Below are 19,542 nucleotides of genomic sequence, written 5' to 3' on the forward strand. Positions count from 1 at the left end.
GACTTGACCTGAGATTTCTGTTTGCATAACTCTCACACCATAGTCACACTACCAGCTCAAGCGGCAAAGTGTTTTTTGTTTTTTGTTTTTTTTGTGGATCTGGTGGCAAGTGATGGTGAGGTAATGAAACAAGATCCAGGAAGTCCAGTTTAAATAAGATTAGATCTATGAAGCTGAAGGTTTATCAAGTGGCAAAACATTATGCAGGACCTGTTTTCTTCCGTTTTGTGTTCTAGCTTTGCAAATTTCGAAACAAATATTCATTTAACCATGTGACATACAACCACTTGATATAAACTTGGGCAGTTGCCTGGTTGGTAATCCAGTCTGGGAACTACCATTAACTATTGTAGTCCTGTTCAGAGGGCTGCTGCTTGCTCAAGGCTCATTTGATGTCATTTGTTTTCCTAATCAAGGACAGAATTTGGGAGATATTAACTGTATAATTATAGGAGAACATATAACTGATGTTCAAACGTGGCGCACATTTACGATAACCATGACTTATGAAGGCTATAATTCCTGCTTTTAATCATTAAAAAAGTCCCGTTCATTTTTAAACAATATATAGGATTATTGTTAGTGTTTTCGCTTGTCTATCACACTAATAAGGCAATCTGATGATCATAATTAAAGGATTGTTGATGTCATTCGACCTGTTTCAAATCAGATGACAGAGTATGCAGCTCCCACTGGGAGGAATTTGTGGTTAAAATAAATGCAAATGTTTGTAAGCTCCTACATCTTAATGACAATCTTAGCTGCTGAAAAAAAGGTCCACATGAACCACACCTATCATCTGTGCCAGGATCTCATTTCATCCTCAGAATCCGGAACTGATCTAAATCATATTAATGACAAAGGATGTTACTCTGAATTATTCTATTTTAATCCCTCTGTCATGACACGCCCACCTTCAACTCCCTGTCCTGAATTTCATCCATTTTCATCTGGTCACCCTATGCACATGCTCATGTCAGTGACAGATGGAGAGCAGGCAAAGAGGATGGACTTTATTTGAAGGCTGAGGACTTGTGGTGCCATGGCATACACACACACACACACACACACACACACACACACACACACACACACACACACACACACACACACACACACTAAACCTCTGTACTCACTGTTTCATGTCCTGCATCTGACACTCCATGTTGTCTTGTTGTGTCCTGAGAAGCTGGACTTCATACAGCAGTTTACTGAGGTCCTCCTGACGAACTTTGGTCTCCTCACTCTTCACTATAGACACCTGAACACACAAAGGACAATACTCAGATCTAGCAGGTACAACCTGCTGCATTTGAGAACAGAGACCTCAGAAGAAGTTTTAGGGATGGTAGTGTGGGTCTGTTGTTTTGTTGAGAGGCTTCACTCTTTAAGCGCTTTAGTTGGGAATCTTTTTTTGTTCTGTGCTGTTATCAGCTGCTCCAACAGCAAATACAAAACTGAGATTTAAAGGAGCAATATGTAGCAATTATGCATCCAAAAGTGAGTACAGCAGTCTAAATAACAAGTTGGAGCCATAGAAGGTATATTAAATGGGTTGAAATCCTATTGAATGCATGTTCTATTGTTGAAACAAGTTGTTTCCCCCCACCCCCTCTTCCCCAGGCTTGGGGGAGCTCAGGCAGGCTGCAGGAATGCTGCAGGAATACAAGACGAGTGCAACCTTACAATTTGACAATAACAAGCGACACCTAGTCCTTCACTGTGAGTTGATCAGTTATTTGTTGTTTGTCAATTTTAAGTTAAGCATGTTATCCTGAAAACAAAATCCCACTGCTCTGAAAATACACACTCTAATTTGAACTCTAATTAATGTGAAATGGGTAAACAAAAACATTTATTTCAGCCTGGAATGGACATTTCAAAGCAGACACCACTGCTGTAGTGTTGTTGTCACATTAGCAATTACTCCAACTTAGACTGCTTCCTTAATTTCTGATGAAATAAAAAGGTATTACAGATTCCTCGTTTATGAAAGGCTGAAGCATTTTAATCTTTTATGGCGTGGATAGAATCCTCTTTACCCTAGGAGTGTAGGTGACTTGTGTGGCAAAGATGTGGTGAAGGCATCCTCATTCAAATGACTTCTGTGCTGACTTCTCCAGTGCTACAAATATAAAGCCTCCACTATTGTAAGACACTTTCTAACCAGTTTGTCTTGTAGGTATTTGTGTGTGTGTGTGTGTGTGTGTGTGTGTGTGTGTGTGTGTGTGTGTGTGTGTGTGTGTGTGGGTGTGTGTGTGTGTGTGTGTGTTTGTGTGTGTGTGTACATACCTTCCTCTTGATGTGTTCTAGCATGTGCTCGTGTCCCTGGAGGAAGTACAGATGTTGGAACTCTGTATCGTCTCTCTCAGGCTTCACCAGACCACTCTGCTCAATGTTCACCACCTTACGGAAACCATCTAAACACACACATTTAAGAGCAAACACGCACACACAGAGTAAATACAGTACATATTGGAATTAAGAGAAGAGAATACAAGAGAAGAGAAGAGTGTACTCACACATGTTGAGTTGTCGAACGAAGCTAGCCATATTATTGTGCTTAAAGTACTTTGGCAGAACTTCCTTGGCAAAGCGTCCTTGGTCAAACACATGGAAACTAGTCCCAGTCTGAAAGAAACAATAGTCAGGAATGCAAAGGTAGTTAACAGCATCTCATAATAATCGGTATAGCAGGAGCACTTCTAGGAGGTGCCAAGAGGGGCCAATGAGTCTGGAGTCACACCACCCCCCCAAACAATATAAAAATATAATATACATATATATAATATAACAAATATTGGTATTTTGTGTTGTTTTTTTCTTTTTTCACTACTTTGTGTACTATTACTACCTTGGTCGAAGGTACCACCACTGTAGTGTAGAGACAAGACAGGAGAGAGACCTTCAATCAAAGTGTGTTCTTTATGTTTTTTTACTTGTCTGGTTACTCATTACTTCTTTATATTTACTATCACTCTGTGTGGCTGAAAACACATCATTCCTTAATGAAAACCACCAATGTTTCATGTTGATTTAAAGTTGAGTCAGAAGTTCCAACTGCTACAATGCTACAAAGATGGAAGGGTTGTTGCTCTAAGAAGTGCCAGGTTAAAAAGTGGCATTATGCTTTTTATAGATAAAAACATAATTTACAACAGTAAATACAGTAATTTGCTTCTAGTGAAGATCTTTCCAGGGATAAGGAGCTCAAAACAAAATCAGTCCAGATTCCAGACGAAGAAACTCATGTGTTGTGAAAAGCATGCTCCTTTGAGCATGCTCCTTCAGTAATAACAGTATTTTGAAGGCTGTTGGTGAAGGTAAGGACAGTCCAGAGGGACAGAAATGAAGAAAAAGGCCAAATATATTTGATATGCACACTGGCACCTTATATTAAGTATTGGGAAAGCAGGTAAGCAAAAATGTATGACAAACAATTTAAGCCATAAGGTGGCAGTAAAAGTGAAAGTCTGACCCCGTGTACATCCAAAAATGAGTACCGCACTCCGATTAGTGAGTTGGATGGTATTAAATAGGTTGATTGTAAAATGACAATAACAAGCAATGACAAGATCTCCACTGGGTTGATCAGTTGTTCATAACGGACAATTGTCTGTCACTGTAAAGTTAAGCCTGTGATCCTGAAAACAAAAGCCCGCTGCTCTGGAAATATACACTCAAGAGTTTGAGTTAAGTGACTGCCTGTCTCACTGCTGCCAGACTTCATTAACACACTGTTTGATTTAAGCCTTATAAATATCTGTTTCTTCTAAAAGATTATTAATGATTTCTTACAACTCAAAAACAGACACTTACTCATTCAGTGAACATTCTGAATTAATTTGAACTCTAAATTTTAAAGGAGCACAACACAGTTGTAACATTGTCATTAGAGAAGTTAGTATTTAATTTTAGCCTGTTTCTCTAATCTCTAATACCATATCGTGGTCATTTTATGATATATTTCAGTAACTATATAACTGATTTTCTCCTTTAATATTGAGAATAATTTAATGCTTAATTGTCCAGTTTCCCGTCTTCTGCAACACTCTGTGCCTCTGATTATAGAAATTGCAGATATTAGCTCATTAAACTGCCATATTATAATCATGTGAACAGGGACATATGTTAACCAGGTATTTCTGTATTTAATGCAAACATCCTATCCCAAAGGGTCATAACTGAGATTCTTATGTTTCATCAACACCAAAAGGCTTTGGCTGTGAAACACGGATTACAGATTACAGTTTCTGAATGACCTGTTTGATGTAATTTTGTGGTCATTTATACTTTCTAAAGAGCAGTTTTGTAGCCTTTTCATTTGCACATCAACACTGTGTACAGTGACATGATTTCTGTTGTTTTACTGGTATGGTAAAATTACAGCATTTCTATTTTTATGCTTTTAAAAATGCTGCCAGAAACATGTACCTTCACAAACCCAGAGTTCATCAGTAATCACTGTCATGAACATGATTCACCACCTGTTACTAGGTGGATATTGTGTGTGAAATAATGGTACCTGAATGATGGTGATTTTCCCCCATGTGCAGGGTCTATTCATCAGCAGCCAAATTCGGTCAGCCAATCAAACAAACTCTCTCTCACACTGTGTGTGATGAGTCATGCTCTCTCTCCCAATGTTACACTCTTACTAAGCAACTGCATCTTTTCCTTTACTTTTGAAAAGCAGTATTGGGTAAATTATTGCACATAATCGGGATTTAGCAAAAACCTTTTGCACAACAGGTGTGAAATGTATAGAATTAAGACTATTCTAATAAGACATTAATGATGCTCACTGGCTTACTAATAGTCTGACAATGCAACAGCTGATGCTGCACACTCTAACTATAGATGTCGTGGGACTGGACAGCCCTTTGCTTGTGTGTTTGTCTCCCTCCAAAGAAGAACAGAGAAGCAGCCTTCTTCCTGTATGATGATTCCCTGATTCCCCAGGAAAGAGATAAACACAGAGAACCACATATGCTCTTCCTTTTCTATCATCTAGAAAATGCTATCAAAATTCACTTTGAAAATTATATATTTTCTTCATGTAAACAATTAAGGAATGATTAAGTCTAGTTGCCTACAGAATATAAAACACAGCCATTTATCAGGGGTCAAAGGTCAAAAGGTTGGCTTTTATGCCTTTCATCTATAGTACAGCTGAAGATATGACAGGAAGGGGGGAGACAGCGAGGGGGAATGACATGCAGCAAAGGGCGGCAGGCGGGAGTCAAACCACCCGCTGCTGTAAAGGACTCACAGCCTCAGTAGATGGGCTCAGTCTCCTAGTGATGAATAAAATGGGAAATCTGATTGAGTTGGTGTCTTACAGAGCTGACAACATGTCACAATTTTCTTTATTTTATTTTTTTTCTATCTTAATGCTAATACATTTTTAAACCAGAATTCCTATTCAGCTTTTATTTAGAAGGGCTACACAGTTGACACGGTGTGGCTGACACACATCTCATAGCAATATTATTTAATGTAATGTATTCCAGCCTTTTTTAAAACCAGAAAGAGAGACAAGGGTCCTGAGAGTGAATCTAACAATTTTAACACCTGATTAAATCATGTTTTTGTAAAAAAAAAAAAAAAAAAAAAAAACCAGACTGAGTTGACAGAAAAAAAGCATTCTAAAGAATGAGTGACATCACGTTGTATAATATTTATATTATAAAGGATAAGTTAGACCCGTTAGCAGGCTAGTGCTTTTATTTTTTGTAGGGGCCATCGCACTTAGAGTTAGCATGTTAGCTTGGTAAACAAGCATGATGTTAACAACAGTTGTGGAAATAACAGTTAGTTAGTGAGCTCTAAACATTCATTAGCTAGACAAACTGGCAGGAGAAGTTACTAGTTTACAAGCTAAACATATTTTTTTTTTGTTCCTCATGTCATAGAACTATGACTTTTCTCCTTTTCAGGTTGTGAGATATGCTGTTCTAGAGACTTGGGACAAATCATGTTCTACCAAAAACAAACAAACAAACAAACAAACAAACAACAAAAACTTTAAAAATGAATTACAATGTATTATTTAGGATATATTATTAAGGATTTATATATGAAAAATATGTGAAATATTTATAATTTCTGAAATGTTTTATTTATTTTTTTTATTTCAGAACTTGCTCTGTGCCAGACAACACTTTTGTCCCAGACAAGTATTCACAACCTAAACTATTTAAAAGCTTTGAAAATTAAATACCTACTCATAACTTGAAGTATTAAAATGCACTCTTATAATCTTTGTTTTAAAATACATTTTATAATGAAAATGTTGGCCTTTTTAAGCTGTGTCCCAGAATTCCATCAGCTCTGTCTCACTTCCTGGTTTAGAAAAGGCAGGAATACTGCTCAAAGCAGCACTTTTTATTTGATGGACAAATTCATTAAATAATATTGCTATCAGATGTGTCTCAACCATAACATGTCAACTCAACCATAGCTCTTCTAAATCAAAGCTAAATAAGAATTTTGGTTGAAAAATATGTATTTTATTTAGCATTAAGATAACTCTTAGATACTTTCAAAACATAAAATGGCTCCTCGCTACGACTATGCTGTGAAATGGAAAAAATTTACATTTTGTTGCACTTGCTAATCATTGAATTGGTCTGTTCCTGAACAGAGAACAGCAGGTAGACAAATAACATTGACACTAGAATGTGTTTACTGAGAAGGACGATGATGGTTTAGAGGACACAGTTCCGAGATGATACTCTTTTTTGTCCATTGAAATGACGTTCCTCCCAAAGTTACAAAAGTATGTTCAGAGGACTGACTTACAGCACTCCAGCAGATGAGGTGGTTGGTATCTGGATCCTCCACCAGGGTCCACAGCTTAGTGAGAAAGGCTGGAACATTGCTGGCGTAGCTGCCATCTACACCCATGGCACCTGGAGACTCCTGCATACTGTCACCTGTCAACTGCCAAGACGGCTCACAACAGGAAACCAAGTGTGTGTGTGTGTGTGTGTGTGTGTGTGTGTGTGTGTGTGTGTGTGTGTGTGTGTGTGTATGTGTCTGTGTCTGTGTCTGTGTGCGCGTATGTATGTGCAGACTCCCAGACTAGTCCATGTTTGAGAAATTCCACTTCTGATGATCCGTTACTGATAATCCCAAGTTTGTCTCAGTCTCATTGATTCCATTTCAGTCTGTCAAACTGTCCCTGTACGTCCTTGTCGACACAGTCTCACTTTGTATCTAATCTTCACTTTTGTCTTTGCTTTGCTATTTCTCTTTTCTTGATGTCTCTATTTAATATAACCCCCTTTAATCTATTCGTGTTGCTCTTTCAGTTTCTTTTTTTCTTTTGCTCTCCTCTCTCTGTCCTCCCTGCTCCACCGGTCATCCAACCGAATGCCATCACAGGAAGGTCCACGTCAGCACACACACACACACACACACACACACACACACACACACACACACACACACACCATTCAAGCCCACCCCCCTATCCCCGGCCTCCAGCTGACAATCAAGAGACCGCCCAGTAAAACAATACAGCATCAACACAAAAGCTTCAATAATACACCACTGTCCACCCATCAAAAGCCTACTGGTTAAAGTGAAAAGTGCATGGTTCAGTGTACCTGTAAGCCAGGTAGAAAAGACAAGTCCCTCATTATTTATGAGAATTATCATAAATGTCTTGATGTTGTTATGGAGGGGACATACTGTACTGGTTGTGTAGTAACATCAAGGCAACTATACTGGCCTTTTTCAACTTTTTAACCAGGCCTAACTGAGAGATGTTATAGTGTCTTAAAATCTAGGTTCATGTTATTTTATTATGGGGTAGTGTAGGGTCCCACGTGAAAGGGGTCATGACAGCATAAGTTAAAACTGCTGCCAATCTGAACAACACTTTCTTCAGTGGTGGCAGAAAGGTAATAAAACCACAGAAGAGTGCAGTCGTATTATCAATATATAATCTAAAGTATCAAAAGTGCTCATTATTTGGCAGAATGGCTTCTGTCTGTGTTATGATATTGTGATACAGCATTTGAATAAGTAAACTTTCCTCACTTACTTTAGTGTAGAGCAGTTAAGATATCTTGACAACTGGTTATACCTACAGGAAAATTCGCAGTGGATGTTTAGAATCCTGAGAGATTTAATCCTGGTGATTTTGGTGACTCGATGACCTTTTCTTTTGTGGCACTGTAGGGTCAAAATTTCAACTTGTACACAAGACATATCAAAGGGGGAGGGGCAGAGGGGGCAGAGGGGGCAGATTCCCATTGAATTTATTAGATAATTTAATGCTCCCTAGACAATGAACATACTATGGACACTTCTGATTGGGGTATCCTCTACCAACACTCTTTGTTGAGCAGTTACACATGATTTGATATTGCAGACTTATTTATTTTATACAACAGTTTCATAATTTTACAATTTACAAACTCCCACAAACTGTAAACTACAGCCATGGTTCCCAAACTTTTTTCCTTGGAGCAAAGCGACAAAGAGGTGAAATAATTATTTTGTACACAAATATGTTATTTACCACAGCTGAAAAATGCACCTTGAAAATGCTTAAAAAGTGCTTGAATTTGACTTTGGAAAAGTTGTAGCAACCAAGTTGTAATGCAAAAATGACATATTATGATCTTTTAAGTTGATATGGAAATCTTGTTGCTTAACAGCTGTTAAGGGACAATACTGGCATTCATAGTTGTGGGCTGTAAAACCAAAACCACACGCTGAAAGACCTGATAAAGTCTGTGCAGCAGAGAGAAACTGCAGTTTGTGGAAATTGTCTGTGGATTTGTCACTGCCAGTGTGCCCATTCACATTCACAGTCATTTCACTGATCATATGAAAATAGTGCAGATTTAACAGACTGATTTTATGTTGAAGAGCTGAATTTTGTTCAGTGTTTTCATAAGAAAATTACCATATTTGGATTATCTCTTTCTTAAAAGTTTGTCTCAGTAGTTTATCTGAGTTGGACCTTTATGCAATAAGGCCTGGGTGTCTGGGTTGTTCCAAAAACAGGAGTGAAGTCTGGCTTTCCTGCATCTTCAGGCCAGATGAAACTGAACCTTCTCAGCAGAGTCACCGCAATGAGGAAGAGTTCCATACGAGCCAGACCCTCTCCAAGACACATACGAGGACCTGCAGGTTCAAATACCCACATATTATTTTATGACCTTATGTTATTTAATCCTCCCAATCAATCTTTCTTTGAACGTGATCATTATGTTCACTCACCGGTAGAGAAAGGCACAAAGGCCTCTGGCTTCACAAATTCTCCATTCTCATTGAGGAAGTTTTCAGGGTTGAATTCATGGGGGAATTTCCACTGTCCCTCCTCAATCAGGACTGAGGACAGATTGGGGATGATTACTGTTCCCTGAAGAACACAAACAAAGATCTGTTAAAATGAACATATAACTATGGCTCCCTCACCACTTGGGGTCCTTGTTCCTGCACTTTTACAACTTTGACAAAGTGTGTAAAAAGTAAATAAAACAATATCCAATGATTTGCAAACACCATTGCAACTTGTATTCAATTGAACTGAAATACAACAAGATATTTATTGTTCAAAGTGATTTTTTTATTGTAAACATACGTTTATTCTGAATTTGATTCCTGCAACACCTTTCAAAAAGTTGGTATGGGGCAACAAAAGAATTACATTTCAGAATTACATTGTGAAGGTGGTTATAAAGATGTACCCACCCACAGGACAGCTACATGGGAAACTTTAGCATCAGTTGCTGTCAAGTAAATTTCAAGTACTCAAGTAGATACTATGATATAAAGCCTTTTCTGAGACAAATAATATTTTATACTAACCCTGGGTATGGAGTATCCCATTAGCTCTGTGTCTTTAGTGGTGGTGTGGAAAACACTAAGAGGAACAGTGTCAGCCTTCCTCTGGACCTCATGAAGAACAGCCTGCGTGACAGAGGCTGTTGTTAGAGCGTTGCATTGCATCACAGTTCAGTTGAGTTTTATTAGTCATATGGGTTAACATAAGTATAGGTTAACACATGGTCAGCGGTACAATTAAATGTGCTGGATGAGAAGACCAGGTCAGTAATAACAGCAGCTGTAATAAAAGGATAAAATAAAATGTATGAGAGTAGATGTGTCAGTCCTGGTATAACAACAGCAGTCATGGTTGGCATTTGCAGACAGCAGAAGTATTTAGCTTTTATACATTTTTAAGTAAATAAAATATCAGATACAAAATAGAGGTGTACATCAAATGCATTAATATGAATATGAATATGGAATCCTCATACCTGCACATAGGGCATCTGGTGTCTGTCTTCAAAACTGGCTTGATCTTTCCCATCCAGAACTTTGTCAATTTCCTGCTGACAACGCTCTGGAGAATACAGAAAGATAGACAGCATGCACATCAGGAGATACAGGGTGAGACAGCAAAAGATTGTTCTCACTTTTTGTGATACATGGCAGCCTGAAGTATGAACTAAATGCTAACATCAGCAATGTAATTAAACTAGTGTTTCAACTACATTTTGCTGTAGCTTGCTGGCAGGGCAAAGTGATTTAATTGGCCATTTTTGTGTAGTTGATGAAACTACTAACAATTTTGGGCTATAAAGAAAAATTATTTTTATTTTACCCTTAATTGTCTCTTGACTGATGGACATTGTATAGACAACCAAGGCTGTAATTCCTTGCACTTTTCTAAGAATACTGTATGACCAGTGAACAAGTGTACTGATGATTTTTTTTTTTTTTTTTTTTTTTTTTACAAAGTCAGTAACTTTTGCTTGGTAGCTTTGATTAAATAACCAACCAATCTTGTCTGAGCTGGCTTTGAATACATGCAGCTAAAAAGTGGAGAGCAAAATAGGAGAGAAAACAATAGCTGAGATACAACCTTGGAAACCACTGGCTATCGTATAATGACCATTTAGTTTTTTATTCATTTATTTCATTTTTTCTTATATTATCTGCATTCATACCCTTATGAAAGAAGCATGTTACTCATCAAATTTGAAGATTAACATAAACATGGTTTTCAGAATTTTCATGTGTGATGCATTTAAAATATCATGTGCAATGTCAATATGAAATGTATGAAAACCACATGTGCCACTGAATGCCTCTTATGTAATATTTCATGTAACATTACACATGACATTTTTCATGTGTCACAAGTAGAAATGTCACATGAAATTTCACATGTGAATTTCACATGAAATTCATTCCTCATGTGCCTCCAAGGTCGAACTCCAGATTCAGGAGGAACAATATAGATTCTATTTCAGCCATGAAACAGTGGACCAGCTCTTTACCCTTGCGGGTTTACTAGGGGGGTCATGGGAGTTTGACCATCCGGCCTACAACCTTGTCCCCTGATTGATCCAGTGGGGGGCAATGCTGGAATATGGTGCACCGAGGGGCACAAAGTTAAACATGTTCTCAGTGGGTGTTGGACTCCACAAAGGCCGTCCACTGTCTCTGATCCTGTGTCCAATCTCAAGGCGCAGCCAGGATGAGGACAGTGTCTGGTTTGGGAACCTGAGAACTAAATTTTTGCAGACGACATGGTTCTGTTGGCTTCATCAGACTTTGACCTTCAACACGCATTTGGTGTGGTTTACAGCCAAGTGTGAAGCAGTCTGGATGTGAGTCAGCACCCACAAGTCTGAGGCCATGGTTCTCTGCTGGAAAACGGTGGATTACTCCATCTGGGTTGGGAGTGAGTTGCTGCCCCAAACAAAGGGGTTCAAGTTTCTTGGGGTCTTGTTCATGAGTAACTGGAAGATGGAGCATGAGATCAACAGGCTGTTTGGACCAACGTCAGCAGTAATGCAGGTACTGTACTGCACCATTGTAGGGAGCTGAACTGAAAAGGTGAACCTTTAAATTTACCAGTCAATCTATGCTCTGACCCTCACCTATGGTCATGATTTTTGTATAGTGACCAAAAGAAGGAAATTTTGGATACAAGCAGCCAAGATGAATCTCTTTCGTAGGGTTGCTAGGCTCAGCCTTAGAGATAGGGTGAGGAGCTCAGACATCCAAAGGAAGCTCGGAATACAACAGTTGCTCCTTCTTGTCAAAAGGAGCCAGCTACAGTGGTTCGGGCATCTGATTAAGATGGTAGACCCAGAACTTGCAGGAGGGATTACATATTTCACGTGGCCTGGGAATGCCATGGGATCCTCCAGGAGGAACTGGAAAGTGCTGAAATAACCACCACCACCTGACCTCAGATAAGCAGAAAATGGATGGGCTGACGGATGGACGGATAGATGGTGCATCCTGTGTGGTTTTCAGACATTTTACAGACAGACGGGAGGACAGATGGATGGATGCATTAAATATGAAATGTTCAGAAACCACGTACACTGACAGACAAGCAGATGGATGGATGGATGGATGGATGGATGGATGGATGGATGGATGGATGGATGGCTTCGAAATGCATGACATGAGAAAAGCTGGAAAACCACATGGGATGCATTTGGACTCACACATGCTTTTACATGTCCCACATGTGACATTTAATGTCCAAAATATTGATTAACAGATATACATACCCTGTATCTGTGGATAATTCATTAGGTAGAGGAAGGCAGTGAGCAGGGTGTTGGCGGTTGTATCAGTCCCAGCAAAGTGAAGATCCAAAAGATATGCACAAAGCTGGTCTTCAGAGAATGATGAGCCATCGTCGTTTCCTCTCTGAAGAAAGGCAAAGAGTGAGCAAACTATCACCACCACCACAGCTGAAATATCTTACCTATCAGCAACAGGCTAGTTCATTCTTGCTCTGAAAAGAATACACACACACCTTATCCATCTCATCTAGGTAGCAGTCTATGAAATGTCGTGGTTTACCAGGAACTCTGTTCTTTTTGTTCTGAGCCACCATCTCCATATGTCTTTCATTTGCACCCTGGAAAGAAAAAAAAGTTTTGATATAAGTAAACAGATTCATCAAGTTTTAGAAACATTTTTCAAATTAATACTTCTGGGCATACAGATTTTTTTATGCTTTATTTTCCAGGGCCATAAGTGGCCTCTTTTTATACACTACTGAATCTATAAACCATATAAACATATATAGAGAAATGGACAACATCAGAGCTCCATAAAAATGAAGCTAAAGCATCTCACCTCCTGGGTGGTGGGCTGCAGCACAGGTCATAAATCCTGCTTCCCCAGAGTTAATAGATGCAGCATGGGCCAAACTTAATCATCAAAGTACACATCAAATACATTTTTCCCAAAGATGGTTCCCGTCATTTTAGGAAGCTCTCGTCACGCTGATGTTTGTTCAAGACATCAATAGCACAAGATGGCAGCACTCGTATTCGGAATATTTTGACTTCACTTTTGTACAGTGGGAGGAAGTGGAGAAGCATCATCCATCTTTTATTTATAATGTTGGTATAAACCTAAAAAAATTGGCACAGGCTGCCTGTGTCATAATTTCCCAGCATGCCATTTCAGTGAGACAATAACAATGTTATATTTATATACTATATTTTGGTTTATGACTTAATACCAGCAAAACTAATGATATCATCAGCCTTAGCTGCACTTTGGGGATGATCATTTTAACCATTTTGGACCTTAAACAAGTGCATTTTGTCCCTAAATCTAAACAGATCTTAACCACAACACTGTCACATTATAAAATGTAATTAGTTTGTTCATCAAGGGGTCCCTTCTAGACATAACTATTGGCCGTTTGCCAGAAATTTAAATGAATGCTTTAAAAAAACATACCTTAAACAGCTCAAATGCTCTACGGAAAGGCAGTGGCAGGCTGCGCACCAGGGGAATAGAGTCATAAATCTGCATGGGAGAGAAAAATGAAGAATCTATTGTTTTCTGAGCATTTCCTAGAGACAAGATAAATTACTAAACTCCAGGTGAAAGCAAAGTGCTCTTAGATCGAACTGGTGAACTAGGAAAACAGTGGAAGCCACTAGGCTTACTTCAGGCTCACTTGCACAAAGTCAAGGATATAGTTTTAAAAGCCTTTGTCGGTTAGAGCATGTCAAGCTTAAAAACCTAAAAAAAAAAAAAAAAAAAAAATGCCGACCAATTTTGACCCACAGTGGGTCTTCTTAAGAGTGAATGGAAAGAGGACTCCATGAGAAGGACTCCTCTTTCCTTTCATACCCTGAAGAGGACCCAATTTGGAATCCAGTTGCCATTTTTTGAGGTTTTTATCCTTGACATGCCCTAATTAAAAGGGCTTTTTTAAAATTACATCCTTGGGTCTGTGCAAGCTTGCTGAAGTAAGTGGCGTCCTCTGATTGTAGAGAGCCGTTTTACTGCAGTTCTCAGTGGCAATGTGATGATAATGGTTGGTTTGCGAAATGACTTAACTATGCTGTAAAAGGGACATGGCACTTTGGAACTGAGATGACTTTGGTTTTTGTTCTTGTACATTCTATATGTAAGCTTATCCCGTCATTTTCAGTTTAACAAAACAATTCGGTATTCATCACGTCACACTGCTTTTAGTGAGCAGGTTTGCATAATATATATTTACTCTAGATTTATAGCAGCAATACCATGTTATTGAGTGGTTTTGCTGTCAAAAATGTGACTCACCATACTCCAGCGTCCGTTAAGTATTTTGGAGGTCTCATGAAAAAGGCCAACAAAAAACTTCATGAACTCATCATCATAGTCAAACCGCTTAGCAAACAGAACTTGGCAGATGATGTTGGAGGCTGCATTGTGAAACATCAGGTGAGGATTCATGTTCTGACCTGGTAAAATAAAATGTGCAGTCCTCTTGAATTTGACTGAAATATAGTCACTAATGGTTTAAATCACATATAATAAGGTTTTAAAAAGAAAAAAAGAAAAAGAAAAAGAAAAAGAGAGAAAAAAAGAAAATAGATAAACATATAGGGTTCTTTGGTTTTCAGCACAGTCTTCAAAAGATCTCTAGATCCTGATGTCATATTTGATTTCAACATTTAGCCACATTGGTTGCAGAGCGGACTTACCGACACTCTCCTCCAATATCTTTATGATGCACTGAGTCTCTCCCAGAATTCTCTGCTCCATGGTGTGTTTCCCCAAACCAAAGTTTCTCAGGGTCATCAGACCAAAGCGTCGTTGCTCTCGCCAGGCAGGATTATAGTCTGCTAGAATCACTCCAGGAGCATGAGCTACATTCGAAAAGGTCAACTTAGAATTTAGTCCACCTTCAAATACATGTTTTAAATGCACTGAGTGAAGTTTCAGTTTTAATGTCTATATTATTAGGTCATGGTGACTATGGCAAAGTACCTCATACAACCCCACTACAAAAAACTCTCTTCCTATAAATAAAAGATCTAAATACTTCTTCCACCTTTCTACCACCAGATGGTGCCATAACTTTTTAAATTCAACATGTAGTCAATTTGAGGGTATTTATGTTATTAGTTGGCAATTATTTCTCTGTGAAATTAACTGTGTTTCTTTTCTATGTTTTAATAACAGATCACTGCTATGATAGTACATAGTGGTGAGAAGGGAGGTAGTTTTCTTGCACTAACAGTCTCAGTGGTGAAAGGTAATAAGTACTAAGTAGAACTTAGTACAATAAGTACTTAAGACAATTTTGCACTTAACTTGACTATTTATTCTTAATGCAACTTCAGAACTATACTCCGTTGCCTTTCAGAGGGAAATATATATAATAATATATATTTATATACAGTATATAATATATATATATATAATAATATATATATTTTACCTCCGCTATAAGCTATTTCATTTGACAACCACTGCTTATACCTCAATTCCTCAAAAGTTACAACAGACTGAGCTAACACTTGTTGGAAACTAATTCAATTCGTAAAAACAATAGATTTCAATTAAGTCTTTTTCAGTTGTAAGTTTTTTTTCTAATTCAAATACTTTGTTAAAATGGCTTATATACAGCTCTACACCTTGCCTTCATTTAGTATTTAAGGATTCATGAACATGTAAATAGTCCCTGCCTTCTCCTCTGTTTTGCTAACTAATCACAGTAACTAGCTACATCCAGCGTCTCCTGTGGGCTGGGCATCACTGCTAATTATTTGTATAGCACCAGCCCCACAATTAACAGGATTGGTTCCTTAGGTTTATGATGTCAGATACCCAGCCTGACTGAATCTGTTTAAGACTACTCTTGCTAACTGCATTTTCAAAGCAAGAAATGCAAAGACTTGACGTTTACTAATTGTTTTGCTCCTGATATATGTTGTAACACATGAAAAACACCACATGGACATGGTTAAAAAATGGTTTTCACTGGAGGGGGTCTATAATACAGTTATATGCATTTGTATGACATTGGATCTATTAAAAGGGGAGGGGGAGGCTAGAAAATTGCAGATTTTTGTGCTGTGCCACTAAGTATAATACATTACTATGTGACGTCATGACTGTGTCACTGGTGACATTCACTCATAATAGCACAGGGTGACAGGATTCCATATTTATCACAAGGGGAAGGCATGTGGCTTGCAGTGATAGTCAGAAATCAGCAAATGGTCACTCTGTACCTTTCATTTGTACAGAATGATTGACCATTAGGTCCTGTGGTCTGCCAGAAAAGTCAGCGGCTTTGTTGACCAGGGCCTCTTTCAAGGCTTCCATCCCATTGATGACGACTGTAAGCTTTGGACCAATGAAAAGGCTGTAGACATTACCATAACATTTGGCCAACTGAGGAAAGAGCCACAGGAGATTATAAATACTGGGGCTTAGGTGACTGCCCTAAATACAGGTCAGTCACCTGTGACCTGTATTTAGGGCAGTCACCTAAAGGGGTGTCACAAATTCAATACTTAACCTAAAATCAATGTTTGATTTCAATGATCAAAAGTAAGGATAAGCAAAATTCTTCCAGCATTTTTGTTTTTGCATTCTGACCTGCTGGCAGAATAACTATATAGAAATGACCAGTCTTCTTGATGTTGTCATTTGCAGATATAGTTTATATAGAGGCATCAGTGTTAAACTCAGACTAATGCATGACCAGTTAAAAAACTATTTGAAGAGGGTTTAAGACCCTTTATAGCATGCACTTTACTGAATTTTCCTACAACAAACCCCCATGTCAAATGTTAGGGTTCAGGTTACCCACAAAGCCTCCTTCCTGAAAGGCAAGCTGGTGGTTTTTTGCAGGTGAGAACTCAGTAGTCCAACAAAAATAGAATAGCTGTCAGTGTTGGAAAAAAATATATATATAATTGAATTGTGGATTTGGATAATCATGACACTGCAAAGACTCAATCACAACATACTAACAAGTTCTTATTCGTAGCAATAAAATGAGCAACTTTATTTTTAAGCTTGTACTTATATCTCAACTTTGATAGATATCTCTAACCTAACAGATTTGGCTACCTCACTTAAAGTATAGGATGACAGAATAAGTCCCCCGAGGTGAATGTCATGCATCATTTTGTTTTAAGAGCTCAGCTCACCAGACAAATCCGATAGAACAACAGCAGCAGCATTTTCTGCCACTGGTGTGACACAGAGGCTGTTTAATTAAATGTACCAAGTAATATCCACAATTTTCCTGATCCCAAGCTAAACACTGTAAAAAATAGAGATCATGTAAACTCAAACACATGCAGCATGAGCTGGAAAAACAGTGATGTAAAAACAGTGAACATTTTTAGATTAAAAGACTGTATCACTCTTTTAACGCATTTAGGTAATTAAATCCACCACTACTTGAATTTAATATATAAATACAGGAAGCTTGTAGGTTCTTATGGTCACAATATTCAACTTTACCCTCTCCAGATCTGAAATGGGGTTCTCCAGATTGAGCTCCAGCAAGTTTCCTAAGATGGGGATGGGTCGGGGGCCTGGAGGAAAATTTTTAGCCCTGTTGATCCGAAAGAGGAGCAGGAAGAGCAAAACGGTCACAAACACTAGAGCCACAGATGCAAACATGATGAAGTTGTGGATGACAGTCTAATCAATTTACACTCTCCTCTGCATTTATATTAGACTTAGAAACACAACCTTTGCACAGCCATGTGACCTGCAGAGTTATTGCATTGTCATTTATTTGTTAAGCCCTGATTTGACCTATATATATTAAGTAACGAGTAGATAAGAGTCTGGTCATCAGTCACACATCAATATAACAATATAAAAATAACAACTATATATAATATAATATAACAACTTGAATTTAGGAGACATTGACCCTTGCTGGACATGCCTCAACCCTCCCTCCTATCTGATGTGAACAACTTTCAGAGCTCCTAAAGTTGGATTTATCTTCTGTATATACAGCACGCAGGCCCCGTCACTGGCCTCGTAATTGGGTCATACACTGGATTTGGTCTTTAAGTAAACTTACCAATAAATATACTGTTTATAAAAACTAAACTGAAGATACTATAGAAGAATAAACAAACAGTCCATATGCTCTTGTTTTTTTTTCACTCTCAGTCAAGGATTTTCAGCAAAATGTACTCCTCTGGCAATGAGAATATAAACCTAACAACACCTACCTATACCGAGACAGATTTAATAAGCATCAAACTGATAAAAAAAAGAAAAAAAAAGAAAAAAAAAGTGCTGTTTCAGATGTGAACAAATATCAAAAATGTGAAGGAAAGGACTCAATTACCAACTTAGATCATTTTCATGCTCCAGTATGTAAGAAACAGATAAACAGACAAAATTGCCAGAAGAAAAATACAGAGGTCTCCCCACTAAACCCCTGGTTACATGTAGTACAAACAGGAAATTTTCACCCTTGATCTTTCATGTAAAGTCATATATAGACAATTAGCAAAACAGATGAGAAATTCAAAGCTGTTGTGGGCAACACATAATTGTTCAGAGACAAATAAAGCTGTGAAGTGTTTGACAGTTTCACTGAGAACCTGCTTAGTAGTTTTGCTCTGCAAGCAATTTGCATGTTGTTATTGTGTAAGTTGTACACAACAGTACTGACTCTTGCACCCTCATAGCTAGTAATTGATAATAAAAAAAAAATTGTGGCTGTGGCTGGGGGTTTTTCAGCATCTGGCATGGCAGTAAACATACATATAATATATATTTAGATTTGTACATAAAACAATTTGCATGATCAGGGTTAACTTGAATGTTAAAACATTACCTAATACTGTCCACTTGAGGGAGCCATTTATTATCTGCTGTCTTATGTATTCATCACTTCCTCCTACACTTCAGGAGTTAAACTGTTACAGTAACATTTAAATGATCTAAGGAATCTAATTATATTAAGACTGGAAAAATCAATTTTAAACATACCACAAAGGTGAATTTCATACAAACACAGGAGTAATTGCAGCTCAAGAGAACTCTTGAAAAGATAGCAAAGGCTCTGTTTTAGGAGATATGACATCTTATCAGCACCACAGGCAGCGAAACCCAAAGCTTAGTTTTCATGCATATTTTCCTACATCCCAGAAAGAGTCTCACTGAAGGGAGCAGTATCTGTCTGCTGTGGAGGGTCATGGGTCTGAGTGCTATGGCTATGCGAATTAAAGCTGTTTATCTTGACACATGGTTGTTAAT

The 19,542-nt window shown here is 38.1% G+C and overlaps 2 protein-coding genes across 3 annotated transcripts in view; both read right to left on the reverse strand.

Annotated features, from left to right (window-relative positions):
• The window catches only part of hsf4 (heat shock transcription factor 4), a 30,746-nt gene extending 23,285 nt beyond the window's left edge, over positions 1-7,461 (reverse strand). Inside the window, exons 1-4 of one of the 2 annotated variants that reach the window (XM_084734877.1) lie at positions 6,805-7,461; positions 2,523-2,631; positions 2,293-2,420; positions 1,137-1,261 (exon numbers count right to left, since the gene is read on the reverse strand). In XM_084734877.1, the coding sequence (XP_084591003.1) occupies positions 1,137-1,261; positions 2,293-2,420; positions 2,523-2,631; positions 6,805-6,930 (488 nt within the window). In that variant the 5' untranslated portion in view covers positions 6,931-7,461. The remainder of the gene's footprint in view (positions 1-1,136; positions 1,262-2,292; positions 2,421-2,522; positions 2,632-6,804) is intronic. The other variant, XM_084734878.1, reaches the window with a different exon arrangement.
• A 1,011-nt stretch (positions 7,462-8,472) lies between these two features.
• On the reverse strand, positions 8,473-17,965 carry LOC146316047 (cytochrome P450 2D15-like). Its single transcript, XM_084733915.1, has 11 exons — positions 17,776-17,965; positions 16,530-16,692; positions 14,994-15,158; positions 14,590-14,750; positions 13,753-13,821; positions 12,812-12,916; positions 12,561-12,702; positions 10,284-10,369; positions 9,832-9,933; positions 9,241-9,382; positions 8,473-9,144 (listed from the first exon to the last, which is right to left on the reverse strand). Exons 1-11 carry the CDS (start codon positions 17,935-17,937, stop codon positions 8,966-8,968), a joined length of 1,476 nt encoding a protein of 491 aa, XP_084590041.1. The 5' UTR covers positions 17,938-17,965; the 3' UTR covers positions 8,473-8,965.
• Between the last annotated feature and the right edge of the window lie 1,577 nt (positions 17,966-19,542).

The sequence above is a fragment of the Lutjanus erythropterus genome, chromosome 13 (assembly GCF_056507025.1).
Source record: "Lutjanus erythropterus isolate fLutEry1 chromosome 13, fLutEry1.hap2, whole genome shotgun sequence".
Taxonomy (NCBI): domain Eukaryota; kingdom Metazoa; phylum Chordata; class Actinopteri; order Lutjaniformes; family Lutjanidae; genus Lutjanus; species Lutjanus erythropterus.